An 18,114-nucleotide genomic window follows, 5' to 3' on the forward strand; every position below is an offset into this window, starting at 1 on the left:
CGGAAAACCCCCAGAGAACGGGCAAATTCCTTGCAGCAATGCGAGCCATCCCAGCGGGGCTCTTTCTGTTGAACGGTGGGATACGGGCTGCCACCTGCAGCTATTTTGTCCCTGGGAATCTTCCCGCAGGCCCGTTCCCCTCCAGTGCCACTTGATTACTCTGGTCTATCATTTGGATTGAAACTCAGAATAAATTTGGGGAGGAAGGGGAAGGGGGGGGTAGGACAGCCCACCAGAGAGATGGAGGCAGAGCGAGAAAGAGGGGAAAAAAAGAGGAGGAGACAGACAGACAGAAACCCAGCCCAGCGCATAGACGGGTTTCCTGTTGCTGCTTCTAAAACCTTCAGATTCCTTCAGCCCTTCAGAGAGCCTGAAGATTTCTCCTCTCCGCCGCCCCGTCTGTGAGGTATGCCGTGCAACCGTGTCTCTTCTTTCCTCTGCTGTCATTTATTTCTCATCACTTGGCCACTACTAAATCCGGTCAACTTTTGCAAAGCGTCTAACCCCGGGATCGGAGCCGCTGGCCGCACAGAAAGTTCTGCCCCGTGGGAGGGACGGGGACCGTGGGCAAAGCGATGCTGTCGCACTAACAAAAATGACCTACTTGAATCCTCCCCGCTTCCTCTTCTCCGAGCCCTTCGTCTCGGCTGAAATCCTTATTTTGCCGTTCCATATTCGCAGTGATCAGAAATGGGAGTTTTCAATCTTCCCAGGGCAAACCGGTTGTTATCTTTTTGGATTTCCTTCCTTTTGTTTGCCAGGGGCTAAAAATACATCTCTGCATGTTTCTGGAGGGAGGTGGGTCGTGCTCCTTCCCCGGCAGGTCTCGTCGGCTGCTGGTGGATCAGACCCAGCTCTAAATCAGGAGCAATTCATTGAGGGGTGAGAGTAATACATGCGCTGTCATTTGATTCCTTCCTCTCTCCTGTTTCCTGAGAACAGCCGTTGTGCAGATTTCCTCTGCGCTTTTTCTCTGCACATCCCCTCCTGCTTTCCCAGCAAAGAAAGCTGCTTTTATTCTTTCTGTCTCCTCCAAACAGGCATTGAACCCGAGTCAGGTCCTTTCCCTTGTTGTGTTTCTCTTGCCTCCAGCTAACAAACCCTAGGAGGGGGCAGGGCTTTCAGAGAGAAAATTAAAAAAGAGACTTTTTGGAGACATTCAAATCGAGATGCTCACATTATTAAGGTCTGTCCAGTGGAACAAACAGTTGTTTCCTTTAAAGGGCAGCAGCTGCCCTTTCGGCATTTCAGGCATCCCAAATACCCTTTCTATTTTCTGTCCTGGGCGCAAAACATCTCAGCTTTGCCCTGCTAGCAAAGCACTGGAAGGATTATAGAAAATGAGGGTTGGGAGGGAGCTCAGGAGGTCACATCTAGTCCAACCCCTGCTCCAACAGGACCAGCCCCAACTCCATCATCCCAGCCAAGGCTTTGTCTAGCTGGGTGTTAAAAACTTCAGATAATGCAGCTCAAGGGGAAAAGTTTCTTACTCAAACAGAAGTGCAAAGATCTTCAAGCAAATTTGAACCTGGGGTGAGAGGGGGTCTTACCCTGTGGGCCCATCTACATGGGCATTTAGGTGCTTTTCCTAATGCACAATAAATTTAGTATCTCTGGGCGTGTGTAGATGAAATGGGGGGCCTAAACTGAAGCTCTGGGTTTTAAACAACACCACTTCAATTTAGGGCTGATTAAACCCCCGCGTCATGTATGCACCCCAATGTCAATCGGGTCTCTTGGTAGAGGTGTGATCCCTTTTATTAGACCAACAAGATTTTTGCAAAAAAAAATGTCTTTAATTGCAAGCTTAAGGGCAATGCTTTCTTTTCTGCAAAAATCTTGTTGGTCTAATAAAAGGGATCACACCTCTACCAAGAGCTCTGTATGCCTTTTCCCCTAAACCAATATGGCTACAACCAGGGTATCTCCAATGTGAAATACTAAACAAATGTGCATGAGGCTGCCGTAATGCACAGTAATGCATGTGCATGGTTTTTAAGTGACACTTGACGCACAGGAGCCTGATATCAGCTTCACCCCAAGAACCGTGTCTGCCTATGTCCTCAGACCAACGTGGCTACCACCTACATCGTGTAACAGCACTTTTTTTACACGACGCTTCAATGCATAGTAAAATAGGCTACTGCGCATTAAAGCGCACATGTAGATGGCATGTGAGCTGTGAAACCCAGCTCAAATAATTAAGAAACCCAGAGGCACAAAGGGAAAAATACCACTGCCGCCTGTTAGTCCAGGCTGGGGAGGGACAGAGTTACTTGGACGTACCCGGCTGCAAAAGAGTTAAAACAAAGGCATTGTCTGCCACATAGGCAGAGATGGAAAGGGAGGGGGGAGCAAACTTTTCAAACTTTCTCCAAGCGCCACCCCCTCCAGAAGCTCTCCTCTTACATGACTCAGCCCAGCTGGAATGTCGGCTCCCATGGAAACCCTCTCAGGGTCCCGTCCTGGAAAAGATGGAGGCCGGAGCCGGGCGGGGATGACCGGGGGGAGCTTGGTGACTCTGCCGGGCAAGCGCTTGGGATCTATCCAGAAGCATGCACATGAGCACCATCCCTCCTGCTTCTCCGTGTAGCATCCCAAAGCTTTTAGACATCGAGTCTCTTCCTTTCCGCTCTTCCCTCACTTCTTTTTTGCTCCCTTCGCCCACCCTGCTGCGCTGGTCTGCATCACTCAGGAGGCAGTAAGCAGTAGTGGCCTTAGGGGAGGCCAGCCCCCCCACGCACACACCTTAGGGGAGCCCAACATTTTGCAAAAACATTATTTTGGGGTGGAGTTTTTGCAAGGAAGTGTCTCTATTTGCATTTATCGGCTATTTATCGAATTCGCCCAAAGAATATTAAAAAAATACATAGGTCGTCAAAATTAAGCCTCTAAGAGGCTCCAAATGACTCTCTTGCCCAGGGCCCCAACAACCCTAAGGCCACCTCTGCAGTAAGGACCACTTTTTTTTTCTTTTAACACCCAACAAGGCTATACCCTCGTGACCGTCGGGTCCATCTCCCCGTGGAGTATGTTAGTTGAATGACGGCAGCCCAAGCCAGCTGCAGCGATGGTGTTTTGGGCAGTGTCGAGGCACTTGTTTTCTGGCAGACAAGAGAGGATTTTGCTGTATTTCGTCTCTGGGTATAAGGTAGTTTAGGCTTGGTCCTGGAAACTCTCTCCACCGTGCACGTTGAATATAGCTCGTGCTACGGGGAATCTCACCGACAATAGTGGAGTCAAGGGAGCAAGGGCGGAGGAATTCGATCCGATGGAGGGAGCAGGGCGTTGTTTGCTCTGTACATTTGCAGTGTAACGTTATACCTCCCTTCGACGTTCCCTAGCCAAAATGCCATGTTTAGCCCAAGGCATATCCTAGCCAAATAGACCCACCTCCCCCGAAGCAACCACATCAGAGAGGTGGGTCCTACAGGTTCAGCCCCACACGGTGCAGGGCTGGCCCACGTGCCTGGACGTTCCCCCTCCCTGGAAAATATCTGCTTAACAAACCCCCGCTCCGTGCTCCATGATTGCATCCGTTATTGCTCAGATTGAGGTCCGCGGCTAAGCCCAGCAAGTATTTGTGAGGCCTGGCTCTGCAGCTGATAGCCGAGGTGGGATCTATGCCCTAGTAGAAATCCCACCTCTCAGGGATCTGAGTTGCTCCTGAAATAATTCAAATCAGTCCAGCTCCATGCGTGGACACAAGTTACGTGGCTGTACTCGCCATCCATCCAACCCAAATTTCCAGCTGTTTCTCCAGCCGGCTGGTGCACAGAGCTGGCAGCACAGCTCAGCGAGCTGGCAGAGAAGGCATGAGCTGGAAAAATACTGCCCCAAGCTGGGCCTGTTCGGCTCCACGCTCCACAGGGATGGACGAAAACATCTGTGTCTGAAGCCTACGCTTAGCCCACGGGTGTGGGGGGTTTTTTTGCTAAATCAAATGGGAGAGAGTCTGGGCTGCGGAGCAGAGGATCCTCACGCTCCCCTTCTGCTTAGGGGAGAGCTGCCTTCCTCCTGGATCTGGGGACAGTTTGGTCCCCGGATGTATTTTTACACCCGCTCTGTTGGCCCTCGGTCGCTGCAAGTTCTTGAAGTCACCGCAGAGCTGCTGATGTGAGACGAAGAACAAGGCCCTGCTAGCCACGGATTTTGAGGGCTACAGCAGAGAAGGGAAGCTGAGGCACCATGGGGTGAATCCTTCTAAGACGGCTCAGCGGGGCTGTAGCAGAGACAGAAATGAAGCCCAGGGTCTGTAACCACTACACCGCCCCGCCTCCTTGTAGAAAGAGCAGGACGAGCCTCTTGGAAGTCGGTGGAGCATCCGCAGGGAAGAGAGGAGCCGCCTGCAGTTTCCCTGCTCTGTCTGAAACAGCTGTTCCTTCCTAAGTTGCAGCCATCCTCCAGCTACCAGCAGCATATTAATTAATGAAAGGCTTCCTTAATGACTAGCAGATTGATCTGAGCAGGGCTACTGCCTGGAGATCTCCTTGCTGCCCTCACCTACCAGGCCTGCCTCTGTCTTGCAGTGCCAGCCTGCACTTACACCCCACCCTCCCCTCTCCACCCCAGGTCCTGCCATCTCGGGTGCAAAGGAGGACAACAAAGGATCCATTCAGCCTTGGGCAAAAGAAAAGGCCAAGTGCTTTCGAAAGGAGGCAGACCGACGCAGCCGTGCCCATACAGTGCCAGCTCTCATTGCCGTCCGTGGCCAAACTCCCGTTGTGGCCGATGGGACTGAGTCGGGCTCAGGGAGGTGCATCGCGGCGATGGATCACGCGCCTATCACTTTTCCACATCTTGCACTGGCTTCGGGGGGTGCCACATCGCAGGCGAACGTGGAGACTCCTCCCCTGCCCCTCCCTCCTCCCGAATCTCAACGTGGCAGCCGTGGGTCTTATGTAACCCTGACCCGAGGCTCGTGGCACATGGACCACGCCGGGGCTCCCAAGCCCAGATATTCCTCCTCTTCCTCCATGGCCCCCACAGAGCCGAGCCTCCGGGCAGAGGAGGAGGTGGGGGCAGGAGCTGGGACACTCAGGCTTCGTCTCCTTGGACTCATTTGGGCAAAATTAATCTGTCCATCAAATAAAATAAATGTGTTGCATCCACCCAGGATTTCAGACTAGTCTTGCAAGACTTCTTTTTATGATAGACACAGGAGAACCGTCCATCCGCACCGCAGAAGCTTAAAACCAGAGCCATTGCCCCTTTTTTACCGATTAGCATCAATTTACAGCTTCCACTAATTTCCACCCCTCCCCTGAACCTCTTGTTGCCCCAGAGCCAACACGACGACTGGGGGATGAATCAGAGGCCTGCAGTTTGATGAAACGCGAAGCACTTTCCTAATTCCTCTTTCTTTCCTAGCTCCTCTTCTAGACAGAGGGTGAAAAGCTGTGTCCAGGCCCCGAGAAACAGCATCGAGATCCCGACTTGTGGCTGGTCCAGCTCTGGGGCTGGCTGAACTTCAGCGCTGTGCATGTGTGTATTGCAAAGCAGATGAGTTTGGGGGGAAGGAAAGATAACGCTGATGGCGACTTGTGCCCTAATGGGGGCTGCTCAAGGGGTGACCTTCACCCCTAAGGGCTTCTGTAACCCCCAGGCAGGGATTTCACCCCCTTTTCACAGTGATGAGGGGCTGGGATCTGCAGGAAGCACTGGTCCCCCCCTCCCGGCCGGAGGCAGGCATCTCGGGAGTGAAACGTGGCAGAGGCAGCCGGGCGGAGAGAGCGCGTGGGCGCGTGGGATGGCTCAGAGGGCTGCTTTGGGGGACGCAGCCGGTGCCGCTCGCGCACAGGAGTGCAAGGCCTGATGCTGCCACGTTTTGATGCAGCACGTGGCGGCTGTCCCTGGTGTCACCCTGTGCTAGGCATTCGAGGGCAGGAGGCACGGGTCCCTTGGGAGATTATTTTACTAGCCAACTCCTGGCGTATTCCCAGCTCTTGCTTCCTCACGGGACAAAACGATCCAAAATGATGCACAGATACCTAGCACGTTAACCTCCGCTTGCATCCCAGGGCTTCCGTATCAGAGCCACGGTGCAAACCAGTTTGACGAGGCAACCTGTCCTGCAAAGAGGTCCTGGTTCCAGATTGCAGGGGTGTAAGAGAGGCCCAGAGAAGCGAAGGGACTAGCTCAAGGTCCTACTGCAGGTCAGCGGAGTCATGCATTGATCCCAGCCCAGCCCTCAGTGCAGAGATGAGCAGGGAGGAACGCGCCTGCAGGGTCCACCGCCTGGGGCAGGTTAATGCAAGGTTAGTGCATGTATAAGGGATGGTGCAAGCCAGAGAAGAGGAGGAAGGCAATGGCTGCCCCTGGGGAGGGTAAGTGGGGCCTGCCAAGCGGGGACAGAGTGCCCTGGCAGGAGCTGGTGCACGGCTGCTGGAAGATTGTGGCCCGCAGCACCCTGATGTGACCGTAACAGGTACCTGAGATGATGGGCTAGAGCTGTAGGGAAGATTCAGGGGTAGTTTTATGCAGTGGCTGGTTTGGGCTGGTCCAGCACTTAGCTACAGTGTCTGAGCTTGTTTAGACCCAGGAGGGATGTTGCTCCCTGCCCTAAGGGAGCAGCAACCAGGTGCTCATGGTCACTGGAGGCCACTGGAAATCACAGTCTGGGGCTCCTGGATACGGTCTTAGGGCACGTATCACAGACTCAGTCCAAGGAACGAATTGGCAGCATATGCCAGTGAGCGCTGGTGGAAACTTGCCCGGGCAAGGCTGACACCCAGTGCAGACGGGACAGGCCGTGAACGTGGCAGGACGATGAGAGGGGATGAGAAGACTATGGCACCTTCCCCGTAGCAGATCCAGAGGCAGGGAAGTTACCCCAGGGGCTCATCACCCTACCACGCTGGGAAGGTAGAGCCACTGCATTGCCACTGAGGGACTCTGTGAGCCAGACTCTACACCGCTAGGACGCGCTGTCCTTTGCAAGCAGCGGCAAGGGTGAAAGCAGCCCCTTGGAGGGGCTGGTGGGATTTTATTTTAGTTTTCTTTAAAAAACAAAACCAAAAAAAAAGCCGTAGTTTTCCTGTCTCCAGCGTGAGATGTCCTAGGCAAGGTTTGTTTGGTGGCAGAGCTTATCCGCATCTCCTCTTCCACCAGGCACGACAATGAGCATCCAACTCCCTGACCCCAGCCTTGTCCAGGGTATAAAGATGGGGGCCTGGTCTTCCTGGCATGTATTGGAAGCCATGTGGGGCCAGGTGCTGGCACCGCTGTCCTCTCCCCGCTTCCCTCTGTGGACTTTCCACACCTGGGACCTCGACGGGGGGAAAAGCATCTTCCAAAGCAAACACAGCCTGCAAGGAAGCACAAGCAAAGCCCTCACAAGCCGCCAGGCCAGGGCAGGGAGGACCGGGCAGTACTTTTCCACCCACCGTGCCGTTCAAAAGGGAAGAACCTGTGACCTCAGCCTCGGGTCTTGGCAGCGCCAGGGAGGCTTTCAGCGGTCTCCAGAGCAAATAAAGGCGAGAGGAAGGGACTTGGTGTACCGAACAGGACGGGGAGGGGGCGGCGGGCAGGCCTGCGTATGCACGAAGCAGAGGAAATCCAGCCCCCGCCTGCCCGCGCTGCTTCTCGGCTGCCGATTCGAAATGTCAGCTCCTGCCCCGTGTTGGGGACAGCAAGTGCTTTGCCTCTGAGCTCTTGTCTTCCTCGGGGCAGCCCTTCCCGCCGGTCTCACACCCCTCCGCACCGCCTGTCTCACGTAAAATGGGTAGCGTCGCTGGGTCCACCCAGCTCCAGCAACATATCTCAACATCCAGAGAGCAAAAACACGCTGGGTTTTAAAGAACAAAGCAACCGGCTGACACAGGGAGCTGGGAGGTACGTGGTAGGCACTGGCGGTGGCTGGGGATATTTTACCCTCGTGGCCTGTACTAATACTGCAGCAGGCGTAGCTGGCTGTGCTTCTCCAGGTCAAAGTGTAGGTCCTCTGAGCGCCCCGTTTGCTTTTTATTCTGCATGGTGGAGCTCCTGGCTCCGCTTTAGGAAGGAAGGGAGATAGCTGGAAGGAAGGAAGCGAACAATAGATGTTATCGGAGCTCGGGCGGGCCAATTTGTCTTTGGCCATTCGCATTTCAGTGAGGCAGGGCTATGCCGGAGCTGCTAAAAGGCAGAGGCAAGATGCCCCTTTGTAAAAGAGCGGGTCCTTCCACTTACAGTCAGGTGAGGACCACAGAGATCCCCTCCAGCCTGCCTCGCGGCCTCCTCCATCCTCGCTAGGATTTCCCTGGGGTCCCTCTCTAGCTCCAGTCAGCACCAAGGTGGCTCGATGCATAATGCAGGGTTGCACCGATCAGGGAAAGTGCTGTCCATCACGACATCTTTGGGTAGATGCGATATCTTTTATTAGACCAACTTGCACCCCGCCTGCTGGGCTGGACTCCCCTCCACACAGACCCCCGGGGTCTGTCTGCGCACACCCCTCGCTGCCCGAGAGCCCGGCTGACACGTGTGCGGCGGGGACAGGTGGACGGAGGAGCCAGGAGGGAAGCGACAGCAGGAGGAAGTCTTGGAAAGGCGACAAAACCGCTTCAGAGGCGAGACAAACGCTGGCGCTCTGCTTGCCCGGGGGGGAGGAAGTGAGGAGCTGCCTCTCGCGTCTCCCCTCGGGCCCGGGACTGGGGCTGCATAATAAGTGTGCAGCTGAGAGTCCTTCTCACACTCCCCCAGCCCCGCACAGAAGGGTTTAATCCCTCCACTCCGGAAACGGCAGAGGAGGAACAAGAAGGGTTTGTTTTATAGGCCTCCCGTCTCGCTCGGGGTTGATTTAAGACCGGCTTCCTAAGCAGCTGCTGGGGCAGCCGCCCCTGGGAGCTGAACGGGCTCGGGAGACCACGCTCCTTTCTCCGCCCGGGAGAAAGAGCTGCAGACTCTGCTCCGGTTTCTCCTGCTATTGTGCAGGGAGACGTCTCCCAGCTCAGCCGCAGTGAAGGCCAGCTATAGCCCTGAGGCTGCCTCTTCCCCTGCAGGGATGCTCGGGGCCCAAAGACACGTCTGCACGGGCATGTCTCAAAGCTTGCTTCCCTCCCCTTCTTCCCCTTTCTCTTTTTCCTTCTTCCACGTTCACTTCTTCCTAGGGTGGGATGAAGGTGTGGAAAGTTTTTATTTTCTGCACCCGAACAAATGTCCCTTGGTGCAAAACGGTGACCCTCCCCTGGCAACAGAACCGCTTTTCCTTTTTTAATTGTAGGTTTCCAGTGTTTCAGACCCACAACGTTCAGACTCTTTTCTTCCAGAAAGCCATTTTTTCTGTTGCACTTTCTTGCCAACTCTCCCCCACTCCTAAATGGGCAGAAATGACCAAAAAAGATTGCCATTCCTTGGGAGTAAACCTGGCAAGGGCATCACTGCAAAGTGCTTTAAGGCTCAGAGATCGAGGCTACGTACAGGAGTGCTGCGTTCCCGGTTCATGGCCTCTTTGGCCTTTTCCACCTTGCGTCCTAACTTATCTCGACTCAGCCATAGCACTTACCTACCTGGATGCCCTCGCAAAGCCACCTGTGCTGGCCAAAAAGCTGCAGGTTGCAGCATGAACCTCTAATCCCTGCTCTTTTCCTTTCTCCAGGCTCCACTGATAGAAGATGCAGGCGTGGGTCTTCTTCCTTCTCTGCCTGGCAGGCAAGGCATTGGCAGCCCCTGTAAGTACTGCAGCTCACCCTATCCCTGTCACAGTCACCTCCTCCCGTGGGTACCGCCCCCGGGGCAGGTTGTCCCTATGCCCCTCTGCAGTACCCACCACACCACATCCCTGTACTGGGTGTTTTTGAACAGCTTCTCATGTCTTGGACCCCTGAATTATCCTCAGCTGTAACTGCCCCAGCTCTGCCCCATGGGGACAGTGAGCTTATGACCCATTTCACCCCAAAACAGGGTCATCCATGGCCTTCATAATCATCTGCCTTCCAGCTGTGCTGGGGTCACAGCTGTGTCTTTACCTCGCTGGCTGCCCTGAACTGCTCCTCCGCCTCGCAGCCAGCGCAGGGCAGGGGAGGAAGCTGCAGAGCTATTTTGCAGCAAAAGCTTCTAGGAGTGACCACCAAGGCTGGGAGGTCAGTCCTGATTCCCTGGGCGGTCAGTACTGAGGAGAAAATGCTGCATGTGCCTAGCCAAGCCCTGCTGTGAGGACGCTGGCATGCCTTCCGAGGCTGGAAGGGGTATTGGGGGTCCTATCCTTGCCCAAATGTAGGATGAGCCATGCCAAAATCAGAGGCAAAGGGGTTTACACAGGCCAACACTGGAGCTGCTTGTAAGTGCAGGCAGGTGCATCCCAACCGTTCCTGGTACCTGATCCTCTGCAGATGCCAGCTGGGACCTCAAAGGTGTGGGGAAGCCCAGCTAAACCACTGAAAAAGTCACCCCAGTGCAAGAAACCAGCACCAGCTCTTAGACCCTCCCAGTTTCGTAGTTTCATAGTGGCCCTTGGGTAGGTAGAGTTTTAAGAGGGGCTTAGCTAAGGTGGCAAAATCTCTAGCATCGCCCTTTAGGCAGGGAGGTGGGGTTGCCTTTTGTTCTGTCTGTAGCAGAAGCCCCTCCAGCATTAGCAGAGTTGGTCTCCATGTGCAGGCACCTCTCAGACCTGGCAGCGGGCCGCCGAGGGGGTGGGGAAGCCCACAGCCAGGCAGTGCCAGCCAGGAACAGGCGCCGGAGGGTTTGCGAGCGGAAGAGACTCAAATGGGAGCTCCAGCTGCTCCCTCACCCTCCTTACCAGCTCCCACCGGGGCATGGATATCTATTCTAAGCAAGAGACTGCATTTCAACATGATAGAGCTGCTCCTGCCTGGAGATGCGGGCTGGGGGAGGCCTGTGCTGAGCTTTATTGACACCAAGGCCTGTATCTGCATAGCTCTTCTTCAAATCGCAGTGCACCCGCTGAGCATCACATGGTCCTTCCTCCCTCTGGCTCAGGAATTTGTGCAGCTCAGGGAGATAAGGCTGCAGGCCACCCCCACAGCACGAAGTATTCGGAGCCCAGCAGTAGTGGACTCCGTAGGACGACCCAGGGAGTGTGGAAGGGGGTCAGCTGTATTTTTCCAAGTGTAAGAGCGAGCTCTGTAACTTCACTAGGAAGGAATTTGATTGAAGGTCAAGAAACAGGCGAGCTCGAGCGAAGTCTTCAGGAGAGAGCACGGGGTGCATGTCTCCTTCTCACAGGCTGCGGCAGCTCTGGGTACAAAATGCTGCTCTTCCCACCCACAGGCAGGGGCTTAGAAATGGGTCACCACCTCACAGCTCCTTAAACCAGCCAGGTCTCCTGGCCCAGGGGCCTGGCTGCGTTTTGGGAGAGCCGCACTCCCACCGTGAATGACAGAGGGGCTGTTACAAGCCGTGGGGAGGGCCCATGAGTGAACCAAGACGTAACAGCCTTTCGCTTCCCTCTTTGCAGCAGGATGCTCTGCCTGACGAGATCGAGGTAGTGGAGGATCCTACAACAGAGGTACGAGGTCCTGCCGCATTGCTTCCCTCTCTCTGCCCTGCACCTGCACCCCTCGGTCTGTGCATGGACACACACACGCGGCACCCAGACAGTCATTTCTTCTCCCTGTCGCTGTTGTGGCCAACTGGGCTGGGAGTCAGAGCAGGCCCCCACTCAACTGGGGAGAGGAGATCAGGCCCTTCCCAATGGTCATCTTCTTGGGAAGGGCTCTGGGGATGGGTATATACATCGCAGACCTGGCAGAGGACGTGGAGATCCCGAAGAGGGAAGGGTTTTGGCTTTGCCTGTGCTGGAAGCTAGCTCAGCCACCCTCCCTCCCTGGTCAACAGCAACGGCATCAATCAAACGTCACATCATCAGCTTGTCCTGGGGCTCCCTGCCCCACCGGGTGGTTCTGCATGCATCCCCCCGGCTGGTCACCCCCCGACAGCAACTGAGCTGCTTTTCCTTCTGGCAGGAGCCCGTGGGAGTCAACCCCGTGCAGGTGGAGGTTGGAGAGTTCGAGGAACCCACCGTGGATGTGGAGGAGATCGTCGCAGAAAGTGAGTGGCCTCCCACCTCCACGCTCCCTCCCTGGGGACATGTAGGCAAGGCAGGCGGAGGTTGAGTCTTTGGAGACGGGGCGATGCCCCGGGAAGGGCTGGGGCACGCAGCAGGGGCAGAGGGTGGGGGGTTATGGTGGGACTTGGTTGTTTTCGGCACGTTGCCCTACATTCCCACAGAGCCGGAGGTGCAAAGCATTAACCAGAGGAGCAACTGGCTAATGGAAAGGTCTCCAGCTGTTTTTGGGATGCTAGTAACCTCCTGGTCTCCTCCATCTGGCTGCAGGGGGGCACTGGGGGGCAATGTTTGGCCTTGCTCTCCATCCCCTGCCCATCAACTTTCTCCTGAAACTACCTGTGGCCAAAGCAGCAACAGGCCGGGCTCCTGAGGCCAGGCCGCTGATGCTGCTGCGCCGCGAGCTCTAACTCTGCTCCCCGCCTTGTCCCAGACCCCTGCCAGAACCACCACTGCAAGCACGGCAAAGTCTGCGAGGTGGACGAGAACAACTCCCCCATGTGCGTGTGCCAGGACCCCTCCAGCTGCCCCAGCAGCACCGGCGTGTTCGAGAAGGTGAGCGGGGAATGGGAACGTGGTCGCGGAGGCTGGGGGAGCAAACCAGGGAGTCGAGGAGCGGTGCTGTGGCCCTGGCACCTTGGGGCAAGCTGATGGAGGGCAGGGGTGACAGGTTGGAGTCCAGCACAGGTCCCTCGTGAGCTGGCTGCCTCCCCCTGACCCTGCCCTTCCCACCAGGTCTGCGGCACTGACAACAAGACCTATGACACCTCTTGCCACTTCTTCGCCACCAAGTGCACCCTGGAGGGCACCAAGAAGGGGCACAAGCTCCACCTGGACTACATCGGCCCTTGCAAATGTGAGTCTGCTCCTTGTCCGGTGGGAAGGGGGTCGGTGGGGCGCAACGTCCCTCGCTCTGCACCCAGCCAGCTCTGCTTTCTGCTTTGCAGCCCTGCAACGTGTTGAGGGGGGCTGAAGCATGGGCTCCTGGTATCTCACCGTGCCAGGCATGCTCCAGGCCCAGAGCAACCCTCCATTAGTCCCCATGCGCTGCAAGCTGCCGTGCACCGCTCTGCGGGGCCTGTGCTCTGCCAGGGAAGGCGGCCCGCGGATCCGCGCCAGCTGCCAGGGCAGGGGGGTCTAATACCTTTGCAAGCCCTGCTGCTAGGAATGATGCTGGCTCGGCACTCCTGAAAGAAACGGCTTGTTTCCTCCTGGCCTGCCCACTTTAAAATGCCAAGCTGGGACCTGTCTAGACCTGCCTGTCTCCCCGGCTCCCTGCCTCGCCTAATGGCCCGATTGTGCTCGCATGAGCTAATGCCAAGCAGTAAGCAGCACCTGGCACCGTACAAGATGCCGGCTATTGTGCATGTGGACTCCAGACCCCCTAGCCTCCGGATTGCCCCCAATTCTTCTTGGCCTCATGTGACTGGGATCAGATGGAGGGGTGGGAAGGCTTATAGCCAGCTCCTCCCCAAACATAGAGACCCACCAGGAAGGGGCACTCCCTGGGGCCCCAGGAGCAGCACCGACCCCCGCCTGGGGGAGGATGTGCAGGCCAGGCTGGCTCTTCTGGTATAAGAGCCATGTGCTAACCTCATAGGCATCATAACGATCCTGCAACCCCCTGAAAACCACTGGCACAGGGAGACTGAGTCTTTTCAGGACAGATCCCTGCATCGGAGGACCAGGTCTCTACGTTGCAGGAAGGGACTCCTCATGCTTTAAGGGTCTCAGCTGCTCCCGTTGCTTCTTCCTCACTGGATCCTCTCCCCCTGGGGAGGACCATAATGTCCAGGCAATCAGCTGGCAGGGAAGAGATGGAGGATCTGGAGCAGGGAAGTGGAGGCAGGAGCTGGCGGGACCCTTAAAATGGTGCCAACCTGCCAACAGTCCCAGTGCCAGGGACCCCGGGGAACCAGAAACTTGGGGCTAAACGCAAAGCATGTTCCTTCCCCATTGCCTGCTCCCCTCCAAAGGCTGTGCCTCCCCCGGAGGGAGATTGCTTCAGCTACGGTTGTGTCCAGAGTGGGTTTCCCCTCTGAGACCCACCTTTCTCCAGCCACTGCTGCCCTTGGCTATGGCCAAGCGTTCCCGTCTCTGTGCTAGTAGGAAGGTGGGGGGGTCTTCACTGGACCCTGTGCTGACGGCCGTGCTGGGTGGCTGGATTTCAGACATCCCCGCGTGCCTGGACACTGAGCTGACCGAGTTCCCCCTGCGCATGCGGGACTGGCTGAAGAACGTGCTGATCACCCTGTACGAGCGCGACGAGGACAACAACCTGCTGACCGAGAAGCAGAAGCTCAAGGTGAGAGGAGGCCACGACCCGGTCCCCTGTGCCCACGCAGAGCCCAGCCCCCGGCATACATACCCATGCACCAGGAATGCACCCATTGCACATAGGGCACCCATTTCCACGTGCCTCGGTATGTACTGGGAACCCGCCACTGCCCACAGGTGTGCAACGCCTGCCCCTGTGTGCATGCCGAGCCCAGCTCTGTGCACACGCAAATGCGGATGTGCCTAGCAAAGTACACACTAGTGCACCTCCGAGCCTTGGTGCACCCCACTGCATGCTGCTTCTGGCCCAAACCCACACCCCAGTGAGGTCCTGGACCCACCTGTGGTACGGCAGCAGGTAGATCCACAGCAGGACAAGACGGCTCACAGAAAGAAACTTGCTCCTTAATCATCCCTCCAGAGCAGTCCCCACCCAGCTGTGCTCTGAACCTCGCCTGCTACACCCCACCCAGGCGCCCCATCCCCTGGCCCCCCCAGCAACCCCGGGGCTGCTGACCGAGATCTCCCTGGTGAACAGGTGAAGAAGATCCATGAGAACGAGAAGCGCCTGGAAGCCGGCGACCACACCGTGGAGCTACTGGCCCGCGACTTCGAGAAGAACTACAACATGTACATCTTCCCCGTGCACTGGCAATTTGGCCAGCTGGACCAGCATCCCATCGACGGGTAAGGGACTCTGCCACGGGGGCTGGAGACCCCTTGTTCGTTCCCCTCTGCGTGGCTGGGCGCTCGCCCGGACTGACCTCAAAGGGAACTCCTTGGTTATTTCCAACCCAGGGGCAGTGGTGAGCGTCACACCACGGGAAGCCCACGGCTGGGATGGCAGGGTACGGTGCCATTCAGGGCACCTGCAAAGGGGCATGTGGGCTTCAGGGGGCATTCAGAAGCACGGATGGCGCCTTGGCTGAGCAGCCGTGGGGTGAATGAAGGGGATGCTCTGCATGGCAACCTCCCCTTGAGGACTTCTCAGGCCACCCCAGGCCATCCTTATAGTTGGACCCAAAGGACTGAAGTTCTGCAATGCACTGTCCGCTGCACCCGCCAGCAGGACTGTAACGCGTGCCAGGGGAGGAAGCCGAGGTCTGTCCCAGACTCTTCCCCCCAACATGCTGCTTGGCAAGCTGTGACAGCGGCGTCTCTCCCTGCAGGTACCTGTCCCACACCGAGCTGGCCCCGCTCCGAGCCCCCCTGATCCCCATGGAGCACTGCACCACCCGCTTCTTCGAGGCGTGCGACGTGGACAACGACAAGTACATCGCCTTGGAGGAGTGGGCCGGCTGCTTCGGCATCAAGGAGCGTGAGTACCTGCCCCTGCCACCTTCCCCTGCCCGGAGGACGGCTGGGGATGCTCGGGGAGGGGCGGCTTCCAGCATCACAGCGCTCCCCTCCGCCCCAGCCATCAACACCCCCGACAAGCTCTCAGGAGCCTGCAGAGCGAGGGACAGGCAGGACGTTGGGTCCTCTGCTCTCAGCGCTGGCCCAGCTCTGGAAGTTGGTAGTAAGATGCTGCTACATCAGAGCTCTCCTGGACCCCCCAGGGTTGAGGTGGACTAAGGCTGGTGGCAAAGACCTGGTCCCTGTTGCTCCTCTCTGTGGCGGGTGCAGACAGTGGGAACGTGGCTCTCCTGGGGGGCTTGTCCTGCTGGTACCCCACCCGGGCACCCCGCGTGTCTCAGACCCAGCGTGCTCCCGCCGGAGCTGGAAGATGCAATAAGAACGGGTGGGGCACCGAGCTCCCGGCCCCGGGGAAAGCTAAGGTGGTGCCTGTCCATCCCCTCCTTCACCCCAGCACCGTCTGCAGGTGCTCCCCTCGTAGCAAGGCCTTCGGAGAAGGTCCTTGGAAAGCAGTCTGCATCTCCTAGCTGGCAGAGGGGCTCTCCGTGCAGCAGCCCATGGGTTTGCGTGGGACGGCGCCACTGCGGGGGTGACGCTGCCTTAGCTGCGTTCCAGTTAGCACACACCAAACATCTCCAGTCCAGCTCCTCATTTCTTCTCTCTCCTTCTTTTGCAGAGGACATTGACAAGGACCTCATCATCTAAGCCACCAGCCTTCTTCTGTCGCCTACATTTTTTTTTTTAACCTCCTGTTTCCTCTTATTTTGAAACCTTTGTTTGGTTTGGTTTCTCCCCTGGGGACAAGGTGCTAATATAGGTCTAAATCGTACATATTAACGGTGCTAAAAGACACAACAAACTCAGTGTTAGTTGCCTAATCTATGCCACTAGGATGCTCTACTCACTCCCCCGTTTCTGCACGTTCTCACTGATCCTCTGAGTCAACGGCATTGCTGCAATGGCCCGTCCTGGCGGGTCCCCCCCTCTTCCTCTCCTCTCTTGGATCTATTTTTAAAGCTTCTTACTAACACCACGTTCTTCAGATGTTTAAATGTAGAGCAAAGACAGCCCAGGTGATTCACTCCTTGATTTCCAGAAGGCGAGTGAGGGAAGGTCTATCCAGAGGGTGTTGGAAAGTTGGGCTTTTCGAAGCTTAGCAGTGGGATTTTTAGTGATATTTCAGAGCTCCTGGCACGGAGAAAGGAGAGGGGATTCAGAAAGTCCAGAGCAGCAAATCTGAACTTCCCAGGGCTTGAATTGATCAGGAATTGGGCACAAAAACATTCAAAGCGCACAAAATTTAAAGCTCTCTCTCTCTACACCAGCATGTAAAAACACCCCTCTAAAAATAAAGGTTTGAAAATGCTCCTTGCTTGCTCATGGCTCAATGACTGTCTTGTCCCGGCGTTTTCTGTGCTTTCAAGTTCGACTGGGCGCTGATGTGCTTGGTGATGGTCCTTGCACTCGCGCTCGCTCTCGCCAGTCTGCTGCAGCCGAGACGATGCGCCCTGCGACGCACCCCCAGACCGCTTCGCACCAACATCCGGTTCGTTCTTAAATTCGAGCCCTGTGCTTTCGGGGAAGCTCTGTGAGGTTTGGAAGCAACACTCCTGCACTGGAAATAGCCAAGCAAATGTTTCCTTGGGGGGGTCCCTGCCCCGCTTTTTTTCCATTGTGTTTTCTTGCCTTTTAATTTTGATGTGTTTTATTCGGGGTTCCTTATCGGAGGGGGGGTCCCCACAAAATCCAAAGGGAGGGTGAGATCTCGCAGGCTGAGAACGTCTTTTACCTCTGAATGTTCCCTGTGCCTTTGATGATGACTTTCTTGCCACAGTGTGAGCAAGCTGATGAGTCTCTCGTAATAAAAGATGATGGTTTGAAACACTGAGGCTCATCGAGCTTCCCGTGTGCTTCCCGTCTCCCAGTCTGTTTCCGCTCAGCCTCCGCTCGGGGCGCGGGGTCACATCTAGACCGTCTGGAAGCGAAAGCCACGTCAGCGGGCAGCCCGTTTCCTCCAGCATTTGCAATCCCAAAACCAGCCCTTAATTTGCCCCTGGCACTGACCCGAAGTGTGGTTCCTAGGACAAAGCCATCGAGTTTCAGAGACCTGAGCCCAGCCTGGGAGCTCGAAACCATGAGTCGGCAGGGCTAATACGCTGACTCACAACATGAGTCAGGCACCTGGCTTTGCTGAATCAGCACCTCCCAGGCTCCATCCGCATGCAGCTTGTGAACCCACCGAGGCTCAGATGTGACGCCCCCAGGCCGTGTTGCTCTCTGCTATTTAAAGGTTCGTTTGCCAGAATTTGGGATGAGGACCTGGAGCCAACTTTGAATCATAGGATCATGGAAAATGAGGGTTGGGAGGGACCTCAGGAGGCCACATCCAGTCCAACCCCCTGCTCCAAGCAGGACTAGCCCCAGCTGCATCATCCCAGACAAAGTTTTGTGGAGCTGGGTCTTGAAAACCCCCAAGG

The 18,114-nt window shown here is 56.3% G+C and overlaps 1 protein-coding gene across 1 annotated transcript; it reads left to right on the forward strand.

Annotated features, from left to right (window-relative positions):
* Positions 1-255: 255 nt before the first annotated feature.
* Positions 256-17,005, forward strand: SPARC (secreted protein acidic and cysteine rich). The gene is made up of 10 exons (XM_090064858.1): positions 256-406; positions 9,578-9,650; positions 11,396-11,446; positions 11,904-11,988; positions 12,438-12,559; positions 12,740-12,860; positions 14,176-14,309; positions 14,820-14,968; positions 15,451-15,599; positions 16,314-17,005. The coding sequence occupies exons 2-10, from the start codon at positions 9,594-9,596 to the stop codon at positions 16,340-16,342; spliced, it is 897 nt and encodes a 298-aa protein (XP_089920984.1). The 5' UTR covers positions 256-406; positions 9,578-9,593; the 3' UTR covers positions 16,343-17,005.
* The last annotated feature ends 1,109 nt before the right edge of the window (positions 17,006-18,114 follow it).

This window comes from Crocodylus siamensis, chromosome 10 (genome assembly GCF_052110815.1).
Source record: "Crocodylus siamensis isolate JL-2025a chromosome 10, ASM5211081v1, whole genome shotgun sequence".
Classification (NCBI taxonomy): domain Eukaryota; kingdom Metazoa; phylum Chordata; order Crocodylia; family Crocodylidae; genus Crocodylus; species Crocodylus siamensis.